The sequence below is a fragment of the Hibiscus syriacus genome, unplaced genomic scaffold (genome assembly GCF_006381635.1).
Source record: "Hibiscus syriacus cultivar Baekdansim isolate YM2019G1 unplaced genomic scaffold, ASM638163v2 tig00000738_pilon, whole genome shotgun sequence".
In the NCBI taxonomy this organism is placed as follows: Eukaryota; Viridiplantae; Streptophyta; class Magnoliopsida; order Malvales; family Malvaceae; genus Hibiscus; species Hibiscus syriacus.
Window position 1 is genome coordinate 637,126 of NW_024061816.1, and position 16,836 is coordinate 653,961.

General features: G+C 35.9%; 3 protein-coding genes across 4 annotated transcripts; all 3 read left to right on the plus strand.

Annotated features, from left to right (window-relative positions):
• Nucleotides 1-902: 902 nt before the first annotated feature.
• On the plus strand, nucleotides 903-4,226 carry LOC120212976 (binding partner of ACD11 1-like). Of its 2 annotated transcripts, none has more exons than XM_039211142.1 (8): nucleotides 903-1,005; nucleotides 1,117-1,220; nucleotides 1,647-1,722; nucleotides 2,605-2,676; nucleotides 2,758-2,823; nucleotides 3,299-3,630; nucleotides 3,764-3,887; nucleotides 3,960-4,226. In XM_039211142.1, the coding sequence occupies exons 1-8, from the start codon at nucleotides 1,000-1,002 to the stop codon at nucleotides 3,975-3,977; spliced, it is 798 nt and encodes a 265-aa protein (XP_039067073.1). In that variant the 5' UTR covers nucleotides 903-999; the 3' UTR covers nucleotides 3,978-4,226. The 2 variants fall into 2 exon arrangements, with proteins under 2 accessions (XP_039067073.1, XP_039067078.1); XM_039211147.1 differs by having other exon boundaries at nucleotides 3,302-3,630.
• Nucleotides 4,227-6,568: 2,342 nt separating this feature from the next.
• On the plus strand, nucleotides 6,569-8,491 carry LOC120212994 (gibberellin 20 oxidase 1-D-like). Its single transcript, XM_039211154.1, has 3 exons — nucleotides 6,569-7,107; nucleotides 7,321-7,642; nucleotides 8,172-8,491. Exons 1-3 carry the CDS (start codon nucleotides 6,569-6,571, stop codon nucleotides 8,451-8,453), a joined length of 1,143 nt encoding a protein of 380 aa, XP_039067085.1. The 3' UTR covers nucleotides 8,454-8,491.
• Nucleotides 8,492-15,286: 6,795 nt separating this feature from the next.
• LOC120212966 (ethylene-responsive transcription factor ERN1-like) lies at nucleotides 15,287-16,373 on the plus strand. Its single transcript, XM_039211134.1, has one exon. It carries the CDS (start codon nucleotides 15,383-15,385, stop codon nucleotides 16,181-16,183), a length of 801 nt encoding a protein of 266 aa, XP_039067065.1. The 5' UTR covers nucleotides 15,287-15,382; the 3' UTR covers nucleotides 16,184-16,373.
• The last annotated feature ends 463 nt before the right edge of the window (nucleotides 16,374-16,836 follow it).

Here is a 16,836-nt window from a genome sequence, read left to right on the forward strand (position 1 = left end):
TTAGATTTTGAGTAAGACAAAAATTTTCCTAAATTCAAATCGAATTAAATATAAATAAATAAGTTAAAATTTTAGATCAGATTTAAATATACTAAAAATCTGATTCAATTCAACGGTTACCATCCTATTTGTTGCAGAGTTTTTTTTATAAAATTCTTCAAACTTTTATCATTAAAAAATATATAAAGTAAAAATGATATAAATATCATGTAAATAATAAAAAGGCATTATGGTAAATTAAATATGGAAAACCCAAGGTATCGTTTGGTTGGATAGAATCTTTTAGAATTGGAGGGAATTGAAATTCAATTCTACAACTTTCTCATGTTTAGTTCAAGTTTCCAAGGGAATTGGAATCCCTCATGGCTTCAACTCCCTTGTTTGAGGGAATTGAAATTTGACCATACTACCCTCATCAATCTTTTGGTAACTTATTCATATATTGAATAAAAATATTTTTTTATTATTTCAGGTTGGGTCAGATGAAATTTTATTTTGGTCGGGTCGGTTTTTTTAAGTATGATATCCGAGTCGGGTCGAGTTCGGGTTTAGGGTGAAAAATACCCGACTCAAAAATATATATAATTTTACCTTATATATTTATGAATAATTACAATAATACTCCTCTCTCTCTATACATTTTTATAATATATTACTACATGTAAATTGTAAAACAAACTAAAAAAATAAAAAAATAAGAAGGACAATTATGTTATTTTATATTATTAAAATCAAATTTATTTAACATATTTATGAACAAAACAGAATATAAAATTTAATTCTAATGTCTGATAAATTTCAATTCCTTCATAAATTACAATTTTCTTTTAAACATTTTAACGATCCAAACACCTGGATATTTATGAAAGGTCATAATAAAACAATGCTACACATTATTTCTTGCTCACATATTTTTGTCTCTCTCTCTCTCTCCCAGAGTTGTCTTCTTCTCTCTCTTACCATTTTTTTCACAACTCATTTCCTGCTTCTTGCTTAGAAATGCAGGTGAGCTAAATTTCATGTTCTCCTTCATGTCTTCTGTGTTTAACGATTCTAAAAACTGAATCTTTTTTTATTGCTCTGAGTTAAAAATGTTGTCTTTGTTGTGTTTCTCAGACAAGAACTGTACAAGTGAAGAACCTGTCAGATCTAGCAACTGAGAGGGAGATTCATGAGTTCTTTTCATTTTCTGGTGATATAGAGCACATTGAGATTATAAGGTATGCTCTTTTCTTTTTCTTTTTTCTGGTGGTTCTATTAAAGAGTTGGTGAGTATTATAGTGTTTGGTTGCTGAGAAAATGTGAGAAAATGACAGAAAGCTGTACTTTGGATCTTGAGTCAGCTTTTTTTGGGCCAACGTTTATGTTCTTTAAAATCTGAACTTAAAATAAAAAGAAAAAAAAACTTGTGTTGAATTTTGACTCTCTTATGGAAACTAATCTGGAAGATAAGGCTGCTTTGCTGTTTTTTGTGTTGTTGATATCTTTTTTTCATGCTTGAGGATAAGTTCAGGGAAAGAAATTTGAATATAAAATCTGGATTTTGTTTTGTTGGTGCTTTTAAAAACTTAATGAACAATTTAACATGAAAAGTAGTGATTTTGCTGGTTAACTTGGATTGCTCTTTTGTTTTACGGTTACTGCAGTGAAACAGGCCAATCAAAGACTGCATATGTTACATTCAAAGATCCAAAAGCTCTTGAAATCGCGTTGTTATTATCGGTGTGTTCTTAATCTGGTTTAGCTCTTCTTGATGCATGGATTTACTTTTCTTCTTGACTTGTAATCCTCAAATATTGTTAATGTTTTTCCTTTAACTTAGTTGTTTCGACTGAGCCTTGCGAATTGATATCGAATGTTAGTTGCTTGTTCTTGTTCAAGTGAATAAGTTATTGGAGCTAAATGAATTGAAATAATAACTTGTAAAGTAATTCTTTTGTCGTAAAGCAATGCCAAGTTGGAGAAGCTGCCTAATTTGGTAACTTTGAAGTTATGTTATCCACTTATCCTCACATGGTGATCAATGTTTTAAGAAATAGTTTCGTATTTTCGTGGTTGGAATCGAACTAGAATTCTTTGGTCAGAAATGGGGAAAGTAATTCACTTAATTTATAATTGTGGAATATCCAGAAGTAATTGAAGAACAAGAGGTTTCAATGGTTTAGATGTTTCGCCGAAATTTCACGAGGCCACCTGGATTAGTAGGGGAGAGAGGGGTCAGTCCGTGGAAACCGACGTTTAGTGGTGGTGGCTGGTAGTTTTAATAGCCAGTTCTTGTTGCTGGAATCGAGCATACCGTTAGTATCATATCCAATTAGTTCACCTTGTGGATTTGTGAATGCTCCTACTGTGGGACAAGTACCCCATAGCTCCCTCTTTTTAATCGGATACCTCAGCCTGTATGATGATTGATGGGGCAAATTAAAGTCCTTTCCTACTTGTTTCCAACTTTCCAAACGTACTCTTTGATTCCATCGGCTATATGATTCTTGATGTGCTCTTATTCGGATTTTCTGCACTAGTGTTCTCTTTATTAGTTAAGAAAAAGATTAATATCTAATTCAAAGAAATTCAACTAATGACATGTTTTAATCTTGTTCTGCAGGGGCAACACTTGTTGACAAGATTGTGACCATAATTTGTGCTGAAAATTACGTTCCGAAACTTGAGATTCATGTAAGCTGACTGAGAGGTTTTGCTTTTGATTGTTAATTGCATTTAGCGAAATTCTTATCTTTATTATTGCAACCTGCGCAGGAATCAAGAGCAGCAGACAACATCATGTCCGTTGCTTTGGCTGGGCATAGTGCATCAAACGATGAGGTACTGATATTAAATTTGTTTTGCATATAAACATGTCCTAGCTGCACAGGCTGCCTCAGTACGGGATAAGGGACGGGGAAAAATAAGTTGACTTGTCTTGTTTCAAATCTTCTTGACATATGGCTGGTCTCGTTTAATATTATATTATGACTACTTGTTGAACTAAACCGGGTAGATTTTGATTGTTCAAGTTATCGCAAAAGCAACCGGACTAAAGAAATAGCAGTCCAGAACTTTCATGCACTTGATGACCCTCTAAAGTAACTGCAAAAATACGAATGAGGATAATAGAAGTGAAAGCATAGTTTAGAGTCCTTAAATGGGACTTGCTGATTCTGTGGTTAATGCTTGATATACTGAATTATTGCCTTTATGCCTTGATATACTGAGTCTGAACAAGTTCCTTAATGAGATTTCATCATTTGGATCTAAATTAATAGTCTAGTTTATGATTCGAGTTATTGGTGTATTTCAGCAGGGCAGAACAAGTTCACCACGCAGTGGAAGAATGTATGTTAGTAGGGCGCAAGACGTTGTTGCTAGTGTGTTGGCCAAAGGTTCAGCCATACGACAAGATGCAGTTAACAAAGCGAAAGCATTCGATGAGAAACATCAGTTGAGAGCCAATGCATCTGCCAAGGTCATTTCATTTGACCGGAGAGTCGGACTGACTATGGGAATCTCGGTGGTTAATGAGAAAGTAAAATCTGTGGACCAAAGGTTGCAGGTGTCGGATAAAACGATGGCTGCAATATTTGTAGCGGAGAGAAAAATAAATGACACGGGATCAGCCGTCAAATCTAGCAGGTACCATTTCTCCTTCTCAACACGCTGTAAGGTCAAACTTCGTCCCTTGTTCAAAGAAGATAATAATAGGGGAAAAGAAGGTACCGTCCTTGTGTTATTATCGCATTGAGATACTTTGTTTTGTTCTGGACAGGTATGTAACTGCCGGAACAGCTTGGCTAAACGGTGCTTTCAGCAAAGTTGCAAAGGCCGGGCAGGTTGCCGGTACAAAAACCAAAGAAAAGTTCAACCTAGCCATGTCAAACTTGACTGCCAAGGTATGTCATTCTGCTATCACACCAATGGTCACCTCCATGCTAACCGTGCCATTAATTTTGTTCCGAGTGCAGGATGGAATTGCCGTGTAAGTTGGGAAAGTTCTCGTTTTAAGTCGCTTTACTAATCGTCATCGACACTGGCATCAGATGACCTTGTTACAACAATTCGTCAGGACCGAGATGCTTGTGGTAGAGTGCATCAGATGGCCTAAGCTGTGAACTTAAGCAAATGCATCGTTTTAAGTGTTTCATTTGTTGTGTTTTTTTCAATATATTCTTTGATTACTAGGGTGTACTGTGTTGTAATTTCCTAGTTTTTTTTTACATTTCTTTTCAACTTAGAAAAAAGAAAAACCGAAATTCATGTTAGCATTGTGCACGTTGACTCTTAATTTTTTTTTCTTCCAATTTTCACCCTTCTTAACGAAACATGAACTTGCACTCAACCCGCCAAAAATTATCCCAATGAATTTGACTTGTACAATAAATTGGCCATTATTGAATTATGCCATAACTTACTATCAAGCAAGTTATTAACTGTTAAAAATTTACAGTCAATTAAGTTTTGAAATTTAATTATAATATTTTTGAGGTAAAGGCATATTCATTACCAAGATTAGCTTCGTCTAGTACAATTGGATATGACCAAGAAGGGCAAGCAGAATCAAAATAAAATGGAGTCCCAAAGGTGGTCGACTTGAGACGCCAAAGTATGAGCAGCTAAGTTCGCTGATCGGTGGATGGCCGGAACAAAGATGTATGGAATGGGGCCTTAAGGAGATAGAAAGTCGCTACCGAAAGATCCTCTCGTGCAGAAACGAGTTGGGTGACTACGTTGAAAGCGTCACTCTTTATTAGCATTTGTGAGTCTGACAATTCAGACGCCAAACGAATACCGGTTATATAGGGCCCGGACATCCACCGGAACTGGATCGCATAGGCAGGAACAACCGAGCCATCATCATCACGCACGAGTACACCCGCACCAGCAGTATCAGAACCATATTGGAAGGAGGCATCCACGTTGATTTTCAGTGCACCCCGAGGAGGCTTACACCAACGTGAGGAACTACTTGTAGAGCCCTGTGACTGAGCCGTTGCAGTGTAGGCAGATTGCAAGGCACGACTGGATGTGATAAGTTGTCTGCTCGGAGTTCGACGCCCTTCATGTAATGCCATTTCGGACATTTCGATATGCGAGAGTATTTCAGATATTTTAGCATTTTGGTATTTTTAGATATAACACTATTTTTTCTATTTTTATACATTTAGGATTTCTCAATCTCATTCATAAGCACTAATGCTATTCTACTCAATTCTCCTATTTTAAACCTTCAAATTCCATTTATTAGACTTTAGGGGTATTTTGACAATTTATACTACTTAAAGACATTTTCTTCATTTCTTAAACTAGGACCATTTCATAATGATTCGTAGATATCAGGTGCCATGAGAGATATTTTGAATCTTCCAACATTAGAGAGTATGATACTCAATAGAAAGTATGAATACTCATACGAAGAGTTTGGATACTCAAATAGAGAGTATATATACTTGAGTACGATACTCACTTAATGATATTGATACCAATCAAAGAGTATTGATACCAATCAAAGAGTATTGATACCAAATTGATGGCGTCAAAACCAAAATGATACATTAGAATGCCTGGAATCATTCGGTATCGATACTACCTAAGAGAATATCGATGTATGAACAATATTGATACTGCATTAATTATTACTGATAATAACCCTTTAAAATTTAGATTTTCAAGGATAAATTCATACATAATTGATATTATATGAATAATATCAATACTATAACCTAGAAAACTTAAAATTAAGTTCGAAAATCACTTCAAAATACCTCTAAACACTTATTTTGAAACACTACATGATTCCAAAGTCTTAAGCGATTATTAAAATATCATCTTGCATTGTTTTAATATTTTCCAACTTCAAATCGTCATCAGCATCATTAAAATATGTTTAACATTCAAAACCTAAGAAAAGATGAGGGACAAAGATGAACATTTTGACAAACCAATCAAATGTGTTGGCTCAGTTTTATGTGTATATTTTTTCTATTAATATAGGGTACTTACATGTGGTAGTATTTGTTCTAAAAACTCTTAATTATTTGACAATGAACGCTCAAATACTCTACGATCTCTAATACTGAAATCTAATACCTTAAGAATAACAAATATTTCTTTAACCTATGAGTTAGCTATGTTTGAATTGAAATTAAAGTTTTATGTATAATTGTAGCATTAAAACTTTATGTATCAGATTACACATTAAATCAAAATCCATATGTAAATATAAAGCTCATCCACAATTAATGAGAATCTCTCTAATTGGTTTGTGACAAATAACCTAATAAATAAAAAAATCTCCCTACTTAATAATTAACCATATACATCCGTTTGATTATAGATATCATATTAACTCACCTGACATGACAAATATGTTTCCATTGCCAGATAAGATATACCTTAAATGCTCCTTCAATAGTGTGGATATGCAACTAAGCCGAATTAGGGTCCACAAAACAAATCAGAGAGGCAATGAGATTTGTTACCAATTGTGCATGTACCTTATTTAAACCCCCCCTTTTCCCCACTTTAGATCTCACAAACACCTAAACAAGAACCATTCAAGTTGTCATAGCTGAAAATGGTGACGCCTCCTGCAACTCCTGCTGTCGAAAGTGGGGAAAACAATGATCAACATGGGCAGGCTCTCGCTTTCGATGGATCGATCCTCGGATCTGAATCGAACATACCCTCCGAGTTCTTGTGGCCCGACGATGAGAAACCGAGCCTCGATGCCCCGGAGCTTGTGATTCCAACTATCGACATGGGAGTTCTGTTGAACGGGGCTGACCCTCTTGCTTTATCAAAGGCGGCAGAGGCAATGAGCGAGGCATGCAAGAAGCATGGATTCTTTATGGTCGTGAACCATGGGGTGGATTCTGAGCTTATGGACAAAGCTCAAGAGTACATGGACTTGTTCTTTGGCCTGCAACTCTCTGAGAAGCAAAAGGCTCAGAGAAAACTAGGAGAAAGCTATGGTTATGCTAGTAGTTTCGTTGGGAGATTCTTCTCCAAGTTGCCATGGAAGGAGACGCTGTCGCTTCGATATTGCCCTGACACTCCAAAAATCATCGAACACTATATGGTGGACCGGATGGGCGAAGATTTCAGAGATTTCGGGTATGTAAATCAAATATAGCTGCATGAACAACCATAGTACTAAATTGGTCGGTGTTACGGTTGCAGATGTTGCAGCCATTACAATGTGATTTAAATAACTGTGTTTTTATGTTGTGGGTACTGTTGCGGTGGCGCAGTGACATTGAAAAACGTTACTACTATGTGAACAACTCAACCGAAGTCTAATAGATTTTGGTTTTTCATGTTTGACAGGAGGTTTTACCAGGAATATAGCGAAGCCATGAATAAGCTTGCACTGGAATTAATGGAGCTGATAGGGATAAGTCTAGGAGTGGATCAAGCTTACTACAAAGACTTCTTTGCAGAAAATGATTCAATCTTGAGACTGAACAACTATCCGCCATGCCAGAAGCCTGAGTTGACTCTGGGAACCGGTCCTCACTCGGATCCAACTTCCTTGACGATCCTTCTTCAGGATCAAGTGGGTGGCCTTCAAGTGTTTGCTGATGAAATATGGCACTCCATTCCTCCTGTCCCTGGAGCTCTCGTTATCAACATCGGCGACACATTCATGGTAAACAATAAACATTCAACCCCCTGTATGAATATTGTTGACTGGTAAGATAGACAACGTAGAGGATGGTCGGATGATAATTCTAACGGTGGTTTGTAGTTCTGATAGTGTGGGTCTAATCTTTTAGTAAAGAATAATGTGTGCTGATGATCTCTCACCGAGTTCTGCATGTCTCAAGGATCACAAGAGTCGTTTGTTAGCATATTGGAATTTCGCATAGGTTGCGGGCTCACCACCATCAATAATTCAATATCCTATGCGAACCTCTGATATACGAACATACAACTCTTGCGAATCTTGAGACATACGGAGGGTTTTCCACGAACGAACACTCTTCTTTACCAAAGAACCTGACCCACTCTATCAGAACTACAAGAACCGCCACTAGAATTATCATCCGACCACCCTCTACAGTTGTCCACTTTACCTTATCAGCCAACACATACATGTATGTATGCAAGTATGGATGCATGTATGAGCTTGGTTTTTAAGGAAAATGGGATTGTGATGTTTGAATGAGTGCATGCAGGCACTGTCGAACGGGATTTACAAGAGCTGCTTGCACAGGGCAGTGGTGAACAATCGAACCGTGAGGAAATCTCTTGCTTTCTTTCTGTGTCCGAAGATGGAGAAACCGGTGACGCCGGCGGCTGTGTTGGTGAACGCTGAAAATCCGAGGAGATACCCTGATTTTACTTGGGCTGGCTTGCTGGAATTTACTCAGAAACAATACCGTTCTGACATGCATACGCTTGATGCATTCTCCAAATTGGTTCAAGAACAAGGATCCAAGGATGAGATTAAAGTTTAGGAATAGTCTTGTGGGGGACTTAAAGTGAAAATAAGAGAGAGAGATAAGTAAAGACTTAAGTATTATGAAATTGCTGCTTCAGTTTTATGGCTTTGAGTTGGTTTCAAAGTCAGTCCGCATGTTGTAAAACCTCTCTCATTCCTCCTCAATGCTAATAGAATTTCTCATATTTATTTTTAATTATAATTAATTTTAAAAAATAATATACATGACTCTTTAATGAAAATATTAAAAATAATTAGTATAATATTTTTTTTTAAAAATAATATCATATTATGGAATATGACTACAGAAGAGAGAGAGAGAGACAGTAAGCTTATAATTTGTCCCAAACTTTAATTTTTCAAAATTTAGCCCTCATATTTTATAAACCATGAAATTAATCCCATTTTTAATTAGTTAAACAAGTGAATTTTACCTGCAAATTTGCTGCATATAAGTCGTTGAAATTTTTCATCGCTTACAATTTGTCTGTATAAAAATTGCAGAACTGCTACATTTCAACTTCTTAGTTTTTATAAAATACGATAATCATATTTTAGTTCTTCTATTGTAGAGATTACTTTAAGGTCGCCTTGGTACTATTAATTGGATCAATTTAGTCCATGTATTAGGCAAAAAGAATTAAATATTTTTTTGTTTAATTACCTGTATCTAACTTACTGGTTGATTAATTTGAATCATATATTGCAGAGCTATATTATGAGGCAACCCTTGCAACTCGATTTTCTCAATTCACAATGTCAAGATTTATAACATTTTGATTATTTATGTTATTGATTTATATTATTTTGGTCACTGAGATTTTAAATATCGTTAGTTTAATGACATGGCACTAAGACTAAAAGTGATATAAGACAAATCACGAGCTACTCGAGATTTACTCGATCAAAGTTCGGTCAACTCTCAAATCAAATGAACTCGACTTGAATTCTTAGCAAGCCAAAACGAGCTACTTATACCTGACTCGAAAAGCTTGTGAGCAATGTGAATTTTTAGATTTTTTAACATTAAATTATTAATAATATTAATATTTATATGTTGAGTCGAACTTAGTTTTACACTTTTCGAGAGGAGTCGAGCTCAGCAATATTTGAGCTCGACTCGGCTCAACAATACTTGAGCTCAACTCGGCTCGTTTACAACCCCACACGACACGTTATTGAAATGAGTTAATTTTTAACTTGACCCTCCAATCTTTAGGTAAAATATCAATTTAACTCCTGACCAAAATCTCGCATCGTCAGTCTTCTCTTACCACCATCGCTAATCACTTTTGGTTGCCATAGGCTACCGTCGTTGATAATCATTAGATCTGAAACTTTTCAATTATTCATTTTAACCTCCTAAACATGAATATGATCATTACATCGAGAAATATCTCAAACTCCATAAATGCAATATTCGTTCCCTTTTTAGACCTGATGAAACTATAATCTAAGAATCTGAATGACAAACTAGGAGGCAAATTTATGTTCAAAAGGCACTGCAAGCTATAACTTCATTAATTGTATGGTGAAGCTTCTTCACCTTGTTGCCAAAGTCAACTGGAAAAACTTTCACCACCAATAATTCTCATACTTGAAACTGCAGAGTTGAATGTTAAAATGAAAGGATGATTAACTGATTAGATGAATTGAATTCTCAAGAGTATGACTTGTAATAACTAGTAATTGTAGAAAATATTAAACCCATTAAAAAAATCAAATCAAATTATCAACTATTCTTCATCCACCGTTAAATATTGAACGATGATGTTGATATAGTTTTTAATTTAATTATTTTCCACGTTATTTTGTTTCATAATCAAAAGTAGCAATGGATTCATCGGTGGATAGAGCTAGAATGTGTTGCAATGGATCGAGATCAACAGTCCGTTGTAGTCTAGTTTGTTAGGATGCTCGGCTCTCACCCGAGAGATCCGGCTTCGAGTCCCGGAAACGGAATTGTTTTTGAAACTTTCTTTTTGTTATGGAGCAATGAGTTTTTCTTATAATTTTGGCACATAAGAAGATGCCAAAGTTTCTACTTTGCTACTGTATTTGTATGAAGGTAAAGTTCATTGGAGAGAAGATGAATTTGTCGATATTTTCAGTTAAAAAACTGCATTCTTTGGCACAATTAAGACCAAAAAAAGATGCAGCAGACATGAAAACCAAACACCCGAAGAATAGTGAACCCTACAGCTCTCACCTGAGACGATCTATAAAACAAAAAACAAACATTCCGTTGCCGGTACTTAAACCCGGGTCTCTCGGTGAGAGCCGAGTATCCGAATTCCCAACCAACTAGACTGCAAAAGATTGCTGGCTTTTATACTATTCAAAATATGAAATCTGCACCTGCATTCCGAAGATTGAAGGGCGTTTTCTCTAGGGTTGTGTTTGTTCATCCCTTGTGCTTCTCGCCATGCATTTTGTGTTGGAACGTTGAAATCATTTGTTCATCTTGATTTGGATTCCCCTACAAAGAAAGCTGAAGGTGCAGATTCACAGCAATGGAACCCGCTTCTCTTTCTTTGTCCTGTACTTCTGAATGCTCTTTCTTCACACTTGAGAGACTCCAGCATACTTGTCAACGACTTTTCTTCTTTTGCAGTGATTCTTTAGCTTCATATAGCTCCAAAGTAACACTTCATCTAGCTCCGGAAATGAAAACAGGAGGTTCACTATTGAGTCGGCGTACAAAGCCAATGACTTTGATTCTCTGGTCAAGAAGAGGAAACCTGGAGGGTACGTACTAACTAAACATCAGAGTTTACCAAGGATTAAAATGTTTCTCTGGTTGGTTTGCAAAGGCAGATTTCTTACAAATGAAGAACAGGCTCGCACCTCGCAGGCATATGACCTCCGATGGAAGTTGCAACGTGTGAGGCACCGGTGGAGACCTAAATCACGTTTTTCAAAGCTGCCAGATCTCAAGCACCATTTGGCGTCGGCTAGTCAGAGTGTCAGACCAAGCAAATTAAATGAGTTCCTAAAGAGCAACATACGATTAGGATCAAGGATATCCTGCAAAACAATTTCCAGCTGGAAAACGAAGCAAGAGACTGACCTGTTTTTTTTTTTTGGAGTTATACGATGGTCCCTTTGGGGGAGAAGGAATAGAAGCATATTGGGACCAGACATAGTCGAAACCGAATCCGCAATCGAGAAAGCAACCCGGTTGACTCGAGAAATATCTGGTGGGAGAAACAGGCATATTGGTAAGCTAAATCTAATGTTTCTTAAATATATTCGTTCTTTGGTTTTATCTATCTATCTATTTTTGTAGCTTCTTTTGTTTGTTTGCCTGTTGCCGTTTATTTCGTTTCGATCTAAGTTTTTTTTAATTAGGGTAGCTGCATTGCATTTTGTAAATTTGATTTGGATTGTGATTAGAAAAGAAAAAGAAAATATAATGTTTGGTGGATTCGAATTTTTCTTTCCCTTTTCGTTTTAATGTGGCCTTTTTTTCGACTTCAAATTCTGTTGTTTTCCCTCCGAATCACTAGATTTAGATAATTTTTACTATTTATGGTAATATTTCAATTGTCAATTAGGAAGTCAATTTAAATCCGATTTAGGCCGGAATTTTTGGAGATTGCTTATTTTATTTCTAATTTCAATGTAGAGTGATTTTTGGGATTTTGCTATTTTTGGTAAAATTCGAATAAAGACGATTTTTGACTATAACAGTCCGGCTTGTGGACTGATTTTGGGCATTGTTTGATTTTATATTATTTTATTAAACCCTAGAGATTTTTTTCTCTGGTTTTTTGGACGAATTTTCTTGGCGTCAATATTTAAATTTTGTGCGAATAGGAAATTGCTTTTAGTTATATTAAGACATTTTCAGATGGATATCTTTGTGAATTCTTAGTTTCTTTAGAATAACCAGATGAACTTGTCTGCCTTTGACTCTTGAATTACATTTTTCTAATTTTTATCATGGTCTGCTATAATGCAGGATTCATGTGAGTTACCTCGAGGTGTAATCCGAGGTAGAGATAACGAGTTAGGAGGAGCTCCGCTGAATTCTGGAGAAGTGTGCCTTCAAGAGTTCTTTGTAAAGGTGCTGTAGACTTAATGATGTAATATTGTGCTTTGTAAGTTTAGCAGAAGTATATTTGATTCGTAATTGCAGTTGCGACTTTCTGTTTTGTGTTTCATCTCTCAATATCCATCCTGATTTTAGTTAATCCCTGAGATTTTAAAGTTTGTTCACCTTTGTGAAATCACTACCATCCTACTCTCTCTAGCCATAAAATCTATTGTGAATAAATCTATTTAGGATGTCAAATTCCACTGTATTTTTTTCTAAGTTTGTCCTCGTATTGTTTCATGAATCCATGACCAAGAAAATTGTACATGGATTGATACTTAACAGTTGAAACTTGCCTAACATGATTGCTGGATGATTTGTTAGTGATAAGCAACAGCATTGACTATTGATTATGATGTTTGGATGTCATTTGCTTTCAAATATTTTATGCAGGAGGCACATGAGGAGTCAAGACAAATAACCAAGGGTCCTGCCATGAAAGGTTAGCAATGTTCCTGTATGTTTCTCTTACACTCATAGTTTCAGTAAAAGCTGCTGGGAAAACAAATAATGAGGTCTGTGCTTATATATTTTTGTTTATCACTTTGCTATTGAGAATATATAGAATAAAAGCCGATTTTTAAATGACCAAATCTTGGTTATACTGTCTTGAACTTAGATCTCATGATGGATGCTATTATCATCTGAAGCTATCAAAGAGCGAATGGAGAAAGACGTTGCTGAAGTTGGAAGAATTGCTCATTTTGTAAAGGGGAAATTTGATGAACTGGACAGAGACGTAGGCTAATTACTGTTTCTTTTCTTCTTTTTTTCTTTTCATAGATCCTCGTTTTATTTCTTGAAGTTGGACAGAATTTAGCAAATAGGCAGAAGCCTAGATGTCGAAAAGGAACAAGTGTCGATCGGTCAAGAGCCGCAACAACTCTGTACTATACCATCCCTTTTTGTTGCTTTGTAGTCCCTTTTAATACATGATGAAAACTTTTTTGAGTACTTGTAAAGTGGATCTAAAATATGGTTAGCAGAAGTTAGTTTATTTTACTTTTGCTGCCCTGATTAGTTTGATGAAATCTGACACAGTTTTAAGGATCCATGGCTACTTTCTTTTTGGTGATTCTTCAAAAGAAATAATTGGTTCTATATTTCTTCTTTCAATGTGAATGATTTTAAAATTCTATGGCCACTTTTGTTTCCACCTCCATTGAAATCCCTTTTCAAGCTTTTGGACTTGCTGGAAAGTATCATATCTTGTAACTATTCCATGTAACAGCCATATTTTTGCTGCAGTGCCGTGAAAAAGAAGTTGAAAGGGAAACTAGATGAGTTTCAGGTTGGTCAGATTTAGATATTTTAAGATGTATTTTACTCTCATTTTCTTAATCTTACTAGGGTCTATGTACCTGCTATTGCAGATTCTTAGGGAGAGAATCCAGAAAGAGTATCGGAAGGTTGTTGACGACGTATTTTCACAGGTTAAGATGTTCATCTGATACTATTAGTTGCCATAATAGTGCATGATAGCTAATATTAATCTGCACCGGTTATTATGATTCCCAGTGACGGGCACAAGACCAGGACTAAACAACAATCCCCCCCCCCTTGCAATTATGAGTTTTTTTAAGGAGTCGGTGCAAATTATGAGTCAAGTGGAGCAATTGGCTTTTGAAGCTTACCTTTTGTCTTTGTGTTCTTCTCTAGATTCTTTAAGGTTATCTCTAAGCCCTCCACGTGGCAACCTTTGAGGCTCCCTTCTTAATTGTTTATCTCAATTTGACTCGGTAGCAAGACAAGGACTAAACAACAATCCCCCCCCCACTTGCCCTAAGTTTGAGGTTGTCTGATGAAAACTATTCTTGTGTTCAACATTATATTCTTGCCATTAAAAAGGTTGAATTTGTCTTCTAATGAACATTTTAGAACTCTAATAGAAAAACGAACGTTGTTTATCTAGATGATTTAGGTTTAAATAATTACATTTTCAGTGTGCGTATGTTGTTAATAGGTTAAGAAAAATTGTTATTTCACTCTCGTTTCTAGAAGTGGTTCATGTGCTTACAAATATATGAAATATCCTGATGAATTTGTTAATTTTAATTTAATGGATTATTTCTAAAAAAATCTGAGTAAATAAAAACAAACTTGAAGCTTGATTTGGTGGATTCATTTTAATAAATTTTGATGTTTAATTTCATTGGTTTGAGTAATTATTATTATTTTAAATATGTAAACTAAACTTACAAAATTTGGTTGAACCCATCACGGGCTAGAATTTTTTGCCAACTCTCTCAATTTGTCCAGTTTCTTCTCGGTTTAATATTGGGATAAACTAAACGTTTAATATCATAACTTTCACTTTTGTTCCGTTTTAGTCATTCAATTATTTTTAAAAAAAATTATATCTAATGATACGTTTTGGTTTCATTTTGGTCACCATAATTAAAAAATTAAAAGAACTTTTAAAAAAAAATTAATGATGATATGATATTATCTTATGGTATCACATCAGTACCACCGATATTTTTTGTGTGGTAGGTGACCAAGATGAATCCAAAACATAACGTTAAGTATGATTTTGAAATAAAAAATAGTTGGATGACTAAATAGAATAAAAGTGGTAGTTGAGATACTAAACATGTAGTTTACCCCTAATATTGCTTTTAAAAATAATACAAGTTGGGAAGGGGCAGATAAGACATTGTAGTGAAAGTCAAAAGCAAGCACAAGTACCTGAAATTAGATAAACACGGAGAATGTTGAAATGGTTAGCTAAATTTCTGATATGTATAAATCCCCTTTGTCCATTGAAGATCAACCAAGTTGATCCATACACCTTCTTCTTCTTCTTCATTCATATCTTTCAAAATCAAATACATTTTCTGTTGGCAATGGAGATCCAGTTCCAGCAACAAAAGCATGAGAAATCAAGTATCACTGTTAGCAAAGGGAGCAAATTCAAGGGAAGAAACAAAAGCAGCCTTAAGGTTAACAAGTTTGTTGGTGTAAGACAAAGGCCTTCTGGTAAATGGGTAGCTGAGATCAAAGACACAACCAAGAAGATCAGGATGTGGCTTGGCACCTTTGACACTGCCGAAGAAGCTGCTAGAGCTTACGACGAAGCCGCTTGCCTTCTCCGCGGTTCCGATACTCGTACCAACTTCGTCACTCATGTGTCCTTCCATTCTCCTCTCGCGTCTCGGATTCGGAATCTACTTGACAGCAAGAAGGGAGGTCAGGAACAACAAAGTGTTCTAGTCTCACCCCCCACAACAGCAAGCCCCAGCCCCAGCATTAGTAGTTTTAATAGTGGTGGAGGCTTAAGCAATGAGAATTCTTCTACTATTGAAATCGTTCGAGATATGCAGTTGTTCGACGATGCGTATAAACCCGACATGAGCAACTGCACAAGGGAATTTGAGTCCACATCTTCCGAATCGGACTTTTCTTATACATGTGAAACAGGGTTCGATAGGTTTCTTTACACACAAGAAATCATGAATTTACCTAAGAATGTTGTTTTGCCCGAGGAAACTGGCTCCAATTTGACGGAGTTCGAGAGGATGAAAGTCGAAAGACAAATCTCGGCTTCACTTTACGCTATGAATGGACTGCAAGAGTGTATCGAAACCGTCCATGATTCAGCCGAAGCATTGTGGGATCTTCCACCGTTGTGCTCTTTGTTTTCCTAAGTTCTAAAACATGATCTCCATTTGGTATTTGCTTCCGTTTCTCATTGTAATATCAAGAGAGTAGATGAATTAGGGTCAATTGCATGTTATTGCAGGTCACAGGGACAAAAATAACAGGCAGAGAGTAGAAGTGATCTCCATTTCGTAAAATGTCAACTGTTCGGTCTCATTCATCTCTGAATACAAAATGTCTAAAGGAATCATGCTGATTTAATTATGACGAATCTTGGTCCTTGTAGAAGTTTAAGATCTTGAGTTCAAGTCATGCGGAATAGGAGGAATATTAAAAGGGTGGTTGATTGATAGTTTTCTCTATTTTATATGTATATGTATATGTAGATGATATATCATACAGTCATGCTATGCCCCACTTGATGGGGTTTGGGTACTTTGAAACAGTTTCAAGTCATTGCAAAATGGTTCTCTAAATCAATCCATTAGCATTCAGCTGGTAATAGTTTTTAGTCCATTAATGCATCCAATAGCATTCAACTATGATAGTGTGATGATCAGTTTGTGCAAGGTCCGGGAATGATTTTACTGTCGCATGGCTGACGGTCTATATTGCTAGCAATTCTAGCTTCATGGAGGCAAGTGATGGCCTGCAATCCAAAATGACGACAGGGTTTTGGAGTTAGCTCACACCTGATGGG

Bases quoted from the DNA above. Each gene is read 5' to 3' on its own strand.
- LOC120212994 (XM_039211154.1), top strand. From the start codon at position 6,569: ATGGTGACGCCTCCTGCAACTCCTGCTGTCGAAAGTGGGGAAAACAAT. The intron at 7,108-7,320 runs GTATGTAAATCA...CATGTTTGACAG, and splicing joins GAAGATTTCAGAGATTTCGG to GAGGTTTTACCAGGAATATA. The intron at 7,643-8,171 runs GTAAACAATAAA...GAGTGCATGCAG, and splicing joins ACATCGGCGACACATTCATG to GCACTGTCGAACGGGATTTA.
- LOC120212966 (XM_039211134.1), top strand. From the start codon at position 15,383: ATGGAGATCCAGTTCCAGCAACAAAAGCATGAGAAATCAAGTATCACT.
- LOC120212976 (XM_039211142.1), top strand. The intron at 1,723-2,604 runs GTGTGTTCTTAA...TCTTGTTCTGCA, and splicing joins AAATCGCGTTGTTATTATCG to GGGGCAACACTTGTTGACAA. The intron at 2,824-3,298 runs GTACTGATATTA...GGTGTATTTCAG, and splicing joins ATAGTGCATCAAACGATGAG to CAGGGCAGAACAAGTTCACC.